Source organism: Asparagus officinalis, chromosome 4, assembly GCF_001876935.1.
Source record: "Asparagus officinalis chromosome 4, Aspof.V1, whole genome shotgun sequence".
Taxonomy (NCBI): domain Eukaryota; kingdom Viridiplantae; phylum Streptophyta; class Magnoliopsida; order Asparagales; family Asparagaceae; genus Asparagus; species Asparagus officinalis.
This window is the reverse complement of record NC_033797.1, coordinates 39,682,567-39,693,246: the sequence shown is the minus strand read 5'-3', so window position 1 is coordinate 39,693,246 and position 10,680 is coordinate 39,682,567. Positions and strand designations below refer to the sequence as shown.

Genomic DNA, 10,680 nt, shown 5'->3' with positions numbered 1-10,680 from the left:
TACGAACTATGAAAAGCGAATTAGCTCTCATGCAGTTACAACTAATTGTAGACATTGCTTTATCTAAAAGTTTTTGATGAAGTATTTTGAACATATTTCAACAGTTTAACGGATTCAAAGATTTTCTATGACTTGGTATCTGATTAAAAAAAATTCGTAAACTGTCTTAACTAGGATAAGAAGTTTTACCTTGTCAACTTCATTTGAAAATATCTGTAAATTCTGAGATGCAAAGTATTACTCATTAGACATGTGATCTCGATGTTTTCAAACCCTCAAATAGTCCACTATGGATTGTTTCTGCCTGCCATATGGTGAATGCACTTTTATTTGGCCCCTCTGTGTTATCCCTTCTGTATTGGCCCTTCTGTGTTGGCCCTTCTGAAATTTATTCTGATCTCTTTGTATTTGGCCAGTAACCTATGGTAGTGTTAGGTGCATTCAATTCCCGAGAATTATCTGTCATGTGATACGGTTTACGCATTCCCTTGCTACTGGGCTATAATTCGTAGCTTTAGTGTGAACTATGAGGTGACTTTTACATTCATGAATAACTCATCGAGAATTAAAATTTTGATAACTGATTGTGAAATTGAGAAAATAATAATTCTATGATTTGTACAAATTAGTAGTTCTTTTCCGTCTTAATGTTTACCTTGAGTCAAGAAGGGTGTGATTTCAAGAAACTTCACAGTATATTCAGTTGCACATTAATGTTTACCTTGAGTCAAGAAGGGTGTGATTTCAAGAAACTTCACAGTATATTCAGTTGCACATAAGAAAGAAAATATAATTGTTGCATAAGAAACTTCACAGTATATTCAGTTGCACATAAGAAAGAAAATATAATTGTTGCATTCTTTCTTAAAGATGATAATATTATGATAGTTGGATCGTATTTTGCTATCTTTGAATTTCTCATGCAAAACTTGTAATTCGTTGTTTCTGAGAATTATTCTTATTACTATTTTGTTAGTTATCAAGGAACTCTAGTGAAAAATATTCTCACTGAACGCTAGCTCACCCCGTTGTTTTTAAAAAAAAATTCAGATCCGACGTAGCTTCATATTAGCCGAACTTTTGGTTTGGGCTTTTGGCTGAGAGGCGTTATATAGAGATCCTCTTCTTTTTGATGTTACCAACAGCACAATTTGTTTTGTTTTGTTTATAATGGTGAGCTTGTGGGCTGTAAGTACCGATTATATACATATATAGTTGCTCTGACTTCTATCATCAGCAGGTTTATGAATATTTTGTGTTAAATTATGTGATATGAAGTACCAAGCTTGACCCGTGCAAAAGAATTGTCTCGTGCACGGGTCGCTGCTATCACGTAACCCGCATTTGTAAATTTTCGCTGCAGTTTCGGGGCGTGACAGTAAGATGGTATTAGAGCAGTTGCTAGCCGAAAGTATGAAGGTAAGTGCTATGCGGAGCTTAGTGCTACACCGTGTGATGCGGTGGGAGCTACCTCTAGAACCCGTAGGAGACATCTCTAGAACCCGTAGGAGTCACCTCTAGAACCCGTAGGAGCCATCTCTAGAGTCCACATCGCCTGGCGATGATACTGGGATGTGCTAATTGTCATGCTGTGACGAGGACGTCGCCTTTGTAAGGTGGGGTGAATGTAACATCCCACGTGAGTTGACAGTGACATTTCCAAAGAAAATATAGTCCCACATCGGTGAAAGAAAGAGATGTTAGAGGCTTTATATAGTAAAGCTAAATACTCAAGTGTAACATCGGCTAGTCGATTTTGGCAATGGTTTGAGCCAAATAGAACGTTACACTCCATGAGTCATACGGTTTGCACGCGCCAATGGGCCCGCGGGTCCGGGGCGTGACATATACGCCGCAAAAGATAACTAGTGTAATGTAGCGTAAAAGAAGAAGAACAGACCAACCAAAGCCAAAGATCGATCCGAATGATTGATCGACAAATCAGTAATGCCATCAACTGGCTCAGCGATGTACTTGTCAAAAAAACTCCCACAACCTCATTTGTGTGCAGAGTTTGCAGAGTTTCTTATGAGTATGTATCTTCCCATTATCATCTATCGTTAAATATTCTGCGAGGGCATAGATAATACACAGAAGATGATCATTAGATAAATGAAAGTTTTATAGAAATAACATATTTTATTTTGCCAAATGGTTAGCAGAGAAGATGATTGGTGAGCTCTCCATGTAAACAATTAGTTTGATTCTAAAAGCTCGCGATCGCATTCACTTCTTACGGTTAGTATCTTACAGCTAACCCTACGCATAAACAAGGACAAATAATTTCATAAAATTTCGAGCAAATTAGTAAAACCACTGGTGTCGCCGCATCATTTCAGAATCTTCCGGTATTATTGTTGTTTGTGCTTACATAATCTTTAATGATCAAACAACAATGCCAAAACAAAATCTAATGCAATACTCTTTGTCACGCCCCGAAACTACAGCGAAAATATATAAATGTGGGTTACGTGATAGCAGCGACCCGTGCACGAGATAATTCTTATGCACAGGTCAAGCCTGGTACTTCATATCACATAGTTTATCACAAAATATTCATAAACCTGCTGATGATAGAAGTCAGAGCAACTATATATGTATATAATCGGTACTTACAGCCCACAAGCTCACCGTTATAAATAAAACAAAACAAATTGTGCTGCTGGTAACATCAAAAAGAAGAGGCTCTCCATATAATGCCTCTCAGCCAAAAGCTCAAACCAAAAGTTCGGCTAATATGAAGCTACACCGGATCTGGAAAAAAAATTAAAAACAACGGGGTGAGCTAACGCTCAGTGAGAACATTTCCCACTAGAGTTCCTAGATAACTAACAAAATAGTAATAAGAATAATTCTCAGAAATAATGAATTACAAGTTTTGCATGAGAAATTCAAAGATAGCAAATTACGATCCAAATATCATAATATTATCGTCTTTAAGAAATAATGCAACAATTATAATTTCTTTTTTATGTGCAACTGAATATACTGTGAAGTTTCTTGAAATCACACCCTTCTTGACTCAAGGTAAACATTAAGACGAAAAAAAACTACTAATTTGTACAAACCAGAGAATTATTATTTTCTCAATTTCACAGTCAATTATCAAAATATTAATTCTCGATGAGTTATTCATGAATATAAAAATCACCTCATAGTTCACACTAAAGCTACGAATTATAGCCCAGTAGCAAGGGAATGCGTAAACCGCATCACATGACAGATAATTCTCGGGAATCGAATGTACCTAACACTACCATAGGTTACTGGCCAAATACAAAGAGAGCAGAATAAATTTCAGAAGGGCCAACACAGAAGGGCCAAATAAAAGTGCATTCACCATATGGCAGGCAGAAACAATCCATAGTGGACTATTTAAGGGTTTGAAAACATCGAGATCACATGTCCAATGAGTAATACTTTGTATCTCAGAATTTACAGATATTTTAAAATGAAGTTGACAAGGTAAAACTTCTTATTCCAGTTAAGACAGTTTACAAATTTTTTTAATCAGATACCAAGTCACAGAAAATCTTTAAATCGATTAAATTGTTGAAATATGTTTAAAATACTTCATCAAAAACTTTTAGATAAAGCAATACCTACAATTAGTTGTAACTACATGAGAGCCAATTCGCTTTTCATAGTTCGTATAAAATCAAATTGATTTTTCATATATTGTACGAAACAATATCATATTTATGGTTTACGCCACAACAAAGGTAGATCAAATCTTTATACACATGAAAATGATATATTATTTTTCGATTACAAGATAAATCAAATATAATATTCATGCAATTTTATATTATATGGCAAGAGGAGAGATTGCAATTGAAGTTTGGGATGTGAACTTAGAAATAGTGAAAGCAAATGAAAGATGAAGCTCTTTTGAAAACAATAAACTTAAACTCAAGTAATTTGCAATGAAAGCTTGGTCCTGAGGAAGATGGGGTTGTTAGGTATTTATAAGGAGAGAATACTGCAGCCAAAACCCCAAAGAACCAGACAGGATCCTAAATCAAATATAATATTCATGCAATTTTATATTATAAAATACTAGTGAGAAATGAACTCACCTCTAGTGGACATGATTATTCCAAAATATTAGTCCCCTTGATATCAACCAGATCCTATAATATAAGATATAGGACTAATTATTAACTCAAGACAAACATATATTATAGGTAAATCAATTCATAATTTAGAGCCTAATAAATTCAGATATAATCAATAATAATTAAATTCTACAGTACATATGAGCTTATTGTTAACTTTAGCAATTTATCAAAATTTTATAACTCTCGTATCCTAGCTTTCGAACTTTCTAGTAATTTATGATAATGTAGGGGGTTATAGGGAATTTATCAAGTCTAAAAGTTATTGTTTATTCCTCAGATTGGACTTATTTGCAAATTGAGTAAATAACAGGGGCCTAACAGAGATTTTTCAATCTTTTTTCAACTATAACTTATATTACTAAGATCTGTTTCGAAATTTTTATATGGTTCAGGGGCTTAAGGGAATTTTTCCTAGCCATGACTTGTATTAAATGAGCTAGGTGGGCTTATGTGAAATTAGTTTGTAATGTAAGGGTGAATAAAAAATTTTCCCTCCCTTTATCTAATCTCCAGCTCCGATTCTTCATCTTCCTCTTTTCTTTTTTTTTCTTCTGTTTTCTTCTCTCTTCTCTCTCTCTCTCTCTCCCTCTCTCTCTTCCTCTCTCTGTGGTGCCAAGATGGCGCGGCTGCTCAAGCCCCGTCGTCGGAGCGGTCACCCGAGGAGAACCCCCCTCCGGCGAGTGGAGTCGTCGTCAGTCAAGTAAGTTTTCTTTCATTTTTTTCCTCTTAACAATTCAAAGAACAATTACTCCCATCAATTTTTAAAATAAAAGAACATTAACGAGAGATAAATTATACCTTTGTTTCCCCTTTTTTCTTTCCCCCAACTTCTTCCCTTTCTTCTTCTTCTTCTTTTCTCTCTTCACAATCCTTATCTAGTTCTCAGAGGGTTTGGTTGAGGATGAGAGGATATTTTCCAAAAAAAATTCCTTATTTTTTTTTCTATGGTTTTCTTTGATTTCTCTGTTTTATTCTTTCGTTAAGGAGGTGCCGGCCAATTCGTCGAATGGATTTTAGCCACTAAACACTAACGTGGCAGATAATCAGGAGTTAGGGATGAAATCCCAAAAAACCAATAATTAGATCTCTAATCTGTAATTAAAAGCACTAATTATTTAGGTTACTGCACTCTTCCCTCCTAATAAAAAGTTTCTTCCTCGAAACTTAACATACCTATATCTCGAAAGAGCTCTGGATATCTCTCGCATAGAATCTTCCGTCTCCCAAGTAGCTTCTCTTTCAGAGTGATTCGTCCACTGAACTTTCACATATTTGATTATTTGGTGTCTAAGTACTTGTTCTTTAAAATCCACAATACGTTCTGGTCTTTTCTCATAGGTCAAGTCTGGCTTAAGCTCCACTGGAGATAACTCAACGATCTTATTTGGATCTCGGATGAACTTCCGAAGCATCGATATGTGAAATACATCATGTACTCCAGACAAGGATGATGGTAATGCTAATATGTACACCACTGGAACAATACGTTCCAGAATTTCAAAAGAACCAACAAATATCGGGCTTAACTTCCCTTGAATTCCGAATCTTTTCACTCCTCGGGTAGGCGAAACCTTCAAGAAAACATGATCACCCACTTGGAATTCCAATTCTCTTCTTCTTTGGTCAGCATAACTCTTCTGATGACTTTGTGTTATGCGAAGACGTTCTTGAACTAATTGAATTCTATCAATTGCTTATTGTACCAATTCTGGTCCAAGAAGTTTCCTTTCTCCAACATCATCCCAATGAATAGGAGACATGTACTTCCTTCCATAAAGAAGTTCATATGGTGTCATCTGAATGCTAGCTTTCTTGCAGTCGTATCTTGAGTTCTCTCAATTCAGCAGGTGACATTCGATAAGAAGCCTTAGAAATAGGATTCGTACCAGGTACTTGGTCAATTGAAAATTCAATCTCTCTATCTAGGGGCATTCCTAGAAGTTCATCTGAGAATACCTCTGGAAATTCTCGAACAATTGGTATTTCTTCCAAGCTTGGTTTTCCATCATCAACCATCTCAACTAAAGCCAAATAACTCATACATCCACTCCTCAGTGCTCGATGTGCTTTAAGGGCTGAGATGATTTTTAAGGATTCTTGAGAGTTACCACCCTCATAACAAAATTCGGGTTGGCCAGGAAATTTGAATACTACTTTCTTTTCTAGACATAAAATAAAAGCATGATTTAAGGATAACCAATCCATCCCCAATATGATATCGAAATCATGCATTTCTAGCATCATTAATTCTACGAGGAATTCCTTGTCGAGAATATAAATTTTACCCCTACAACCTTGATTTGATACTAATATGCTACCCCCAGATGTACTAATAAGCAATTTTTGTTGTAGGGTATCACATGGTAATTTGTTTTTCTTAACAAATTGTGCAGCAATAAAGGAATGTGATGCATCAGAATCAAATAGTACTCGAGCATGAACCGACGTAAAAGTTAGCGTACCTGTCACCACATCTTTGTTTGCTTATGCTTCCTTCTCAGTCAGAGAATAAACCCGGACATTGGCTTGAGGATGCTTGTTTCCACCACTGGACTGGCCAGTCTGGAAAGTATTCCTAGATGGTTGTTGTAGGGGGGCAATTTGCTATTTTGTGATCCTTCTGATCACATCTCAAACAAGCTCCAATATTTCTCCAACAGTTTTTCGCTTCATGCCCAGGTTTATGACAAACATCACATCTCAAAGTTTTCTGGTTAGAAAATTGCTCCTCTCTGTGTCCAAAATTCTGCTTTTTGTTTCTCCAATTTTTATTTCTTCCATCGTGATTATCTTGCCAGAACCGCTTCTTTAGGTAGGAGCTGCTCGTCTCATTCTTTGGTTTTGTATCAATTTTATTTTTCTCAATTAACAAGGACTTCTTTAATATTTCTCCATATGTAGGGAGTTCAAATGCACTGATCGCCTTCCGAATGTCCGGTCGAAGCCTTTCTTCGAAGTGACATGCTCTATCCTCCTCCTTACCTAACAAGTGAGTGGCAAATATTGATAAATAAGTAAACTCTTCTTCATATTCAGCTATTGTCTTATTACTTTGCTCCAATTTTTGAAACTCTTGTTCATTTTGTTTGCGAACAGTTGAAGAAAAATACTTTTCATAAAAAATCTTTTTAAATTCCTCCTATGATATCTTGTATGCATTCTCACCCAAGGTCCTGACCTGTATTTGCCACCACCCGTAAGCACGATCTTTTAACACGTACACCGCATAATCAACTTTCTCCTCTTCAGGGCATCTCATGTATGTGAAGATCTTTTTCATTTCTGTGATCCAATGCTCAGCAATCATAGGATCAATTGTTCCCTCAAAACTGGGTGGAGATAGTTTCTTGAATTCTCTCATGTCACTTCTTAATTTTGAGTGCTCCTCGTTTTGATCATTTGTCCGATTACGATCAATTTGATCTTGTTGTCTGGTGACTACAGATGTCACCGCTTGCAGCAAATCCATCAATGCATTATTATCTATTGAGTTTTCGGAGGTGGATGCACGAGCAATTCTAGATCTCATCATTTCACCTATTGTCTGATTTAGATCCTTATCTCCGTTAGGAGAGGTTTGCTCATTACCTGAAGCCATATCTTCCTATAAATAATAAAATGTTTGGGTCAATTATTATATAAGAAATAATTTCTAAGTCAGCCACATATATGCAATTTAAGCAATTATGAATTCAATCATTACTCAACATTATAACACAAATCAGTATTTACAAACCAAAAGTATATTATTAATATTTAACTTTTTAGTCCATACATATATCTGAGTATATGGGTTTACATATATACATATTTTTTACCAAAATGTTCTACATATAGCAAAAGAGTGACTACTAAAACCCATATACTGATATTACAAAATTGTCCTAACAGTTATACTCTATTTCCTCAAAGAAGAGGAGCTGCTGGAGCTAGACTCCTCGGTCGGCTCAGTCTCTTCTGTGTCCTGGCTATGGTCGGAGTCTGACATGGGGTCAGGATCAATGTCAGAAGTCCCCCATCCTTCCAGATCGAGGTCTGGACCAATCCCCAGGGTATTCGACTCAACCTCAGAGGGGGCAAGTCCTTGGTCATCACTAGGAATCTGGGCTACAAGTGACTCCATATCAGAGGGGTCGGATAAAATTATAATGATTTCTGAAGGTAATGAATCAACTGGAATAACTTCTACTGCTATATCCTCGTCCTCAGCATGATCTACCACGGATTCTGATGAATCTACCATAATAACTTCTACAGGCTCAACCTCTAATGAGTCTGGGATCATATGGTTAGTTACTATCAAGCTTGGGTCAGTTTCATCAGAAGTATATCCCCAGTCTCTTAAGCTGGGTTCCCAGGAGCTATCTACAGAAATCATAGAGCTGGACGGGGTAGATGATGAACTGGAAGATAAATTGGTTCCCGTCATCCTACAAAAAGGGGAACCATCTACCAGCTCACTAAAGTAGAAGAACAAAGTGAAATAAAATAAACATCAAACCACTCCTTAACAAACCTAAAAGGCCTTACTATGAAATTTTTATATGCAAACATGTATATACGTATTTATACATGCATATATATCACATAAAGATAACACTCATCTAGCGCATATACACTATGCTAACGTGCCCTATAAGGCTTCTATCGTTGAAACCTAGGCTCTGATACCATCTTGTCACGCTCCGAACCCGGGGCCCCGTTGTCGCGTGCAAGCCATAGGACCCACCGAGTGTAACGCTCTGTTTGGCTCAAACCACTGCCAAAATCGACTAGTCGATGTTACACTTGAGTCTTTAGCTTTACTATATAAAGCCTCTAACATCTCTTTCTTTCACACCGATGTGGGACTATATTTTCTTTGGAAATGTCACTGTCAACTCACGTGGGATGTTACACCCTTGTTCGCCAATCAAACAAGAAAATCAAGTTAGAATTCAAGCTTCAAAGATTTTACACGTAAGAAAGTTCAAATTTAAACCGATCAATCATTGATCTCGACGTCAGATCCCTAGCTTCACGCTCACACGAGCGTGAAACATCAAGATATGAAACGGATCGAGCATCTACAATGTTGAAGACGAAACCCTAGAAATGGCGATAGAGAGAGAAGGACGATGGGATTTGTTACCTTTAGGAGGGGGGCGAGACGAGAGGCGACCGAGGCGAGGGCGAGAAGGAGAGAGGAGGATGAGGAGGAGGAGCGGGAGAGGGGCTATAAATAGAGGATGGGGAGGGCGAGATGGAGGGTCCTGAGGCTCCGAACTTTGCGAAGGAGGACAGCAGTTCAGGGCGAAACGATCGCCGGCACGCGACAGCAACAAACACCGCTTTTTAATCGGTTGTTTAGACATTCCGCCCTCAAATTCACCCATATTTTGACATCACTCTCTTTAAAATCATCATGATAGCTCCCTCCACCTGTTAGCATAACCGCTCAAACAGTAGCTAGGATTGTGTAATTACAGTTTTGCCTAAGGGAGCTAAAATACATTCATTTCCATTGCTTACAACCTATAAACTCTGACTAACAACTAACATTTTATATAAATTCAAAACTCCTAATACAACCAAAAAGATCTTCACTGAGAGCAATTCTTCATCCAACTTTTTCCGCAACAAATTGATTCTTTCTAACATTTTCACCTATGAACTTTTGTTGTCATCAACCTAACCACAATACCTGCAGCCCTTGAATGATGAATTCTTATATTGTGGGCAGCACAATTCTTCAGCCGACATCTCGCGTAACTGAATCAAAAGGCAACTGAATCAAAAGGCAATACTTTTAGGCCTTGTACCTGGCGAGTTGAAGGACGACAGTTACCTCAAACCCATCGCCAATGGATTACTCTCGCATTAACTGCCTTGACAACATCATCATTACTCTATCCCCCATAGTCTTTACGACAAATCGAACCCAGTCAGCACCAAGCACTGCTATCATTCCCACAATAAATAATCAGGTGACTCACCTCCTACAGCAACTGACACATGACACATGTCTGCCAACTCAGCTGCCTAGCTAAACCCGACCCAAGTTACCTTCTTGTCCTGCAAACCCATTATTAAAGGAGCGGCACTGCATGAGGTAGTTCTTTGCCCTTTTTTACGTAACTAAGAACTAACATTATACTTTCCCACTCAAGATAATTTACTGACTTGATCGTCGGAGAAACAACCGGAGAACCAAACTCCAACCTCTTACTAGTTTTTTCATGTGCAGGAAAGAACAGCAAGCCCCAGAACCACTCATCAGAAGGAGTTAGAGGACCCTAATCACTCCACAAACTCTCAAATAACCCCCTCTTTGATAATTGATATCAACAGTGTCAAAGCCATTTTCTTCCTCCTAAAGACCAATTCCTTTTTTTCCTCGATCTCGGGGTCACCAAGGGGCTTTCGTCGTAAACCTTATCTTCGTGATTCCCCTTGGTGGCTTCGACACGGGCTCCAACCTCAGTGATGTTAACCCTCTCCCAATGATTCTAGTCCCTCCAAACCTACAGCATCCCACTTTACTCTCCAACTCCACCACCTACAACCCCATCACTACTGA

At 37.7% G+C, this 10,680-nt stretch overlaps 1 protein-coding gene across 8 annotated transcripts in view; it reads left to right on the top strand.

The window, feature by feature from the left end:
• LOC109837241 overlaps window positions 4,659-10,680 on the top strand; it is an 8,745-nt gene continuing 2,723 nt past the window's right edge. Inside the window, exons 1-5 of one of the 8 annotated variants that reach the window (XM_020405396.1) lie at window positions 4,659-4,821; window positions 6,515-6,800; window positions 7,023-7,110; window positions 8,013-8,282; window positions 8,379-9,019. In XM_020405396.1, the coding sequence (XP_020260985.1) occupies window positions 7,083-7,110; window positions 8,013-8,282; window positions 8,379-8,590 (510 nt within the window). In that variant the 5' untranslated portion in view covers window positions 4,659-4,821; window positions 6,515-6,800; window positions 7,023-7,082 and the 3' untranslated portion in view covers window positions 8,591-9,019. Of the gene's footprint in view, window positions 4,822-6,473; window positions 6,934-7,022; window positions 7,111-8,012; window positions 8,283-8,378; window positions 9,020-10,680 lie in introns of those variants that run through there. The other 7 variants (XM_020405395.1, XM_020405393.1, XM_020405394.1 and 4 more) reach the window with 7 other exon arrangements.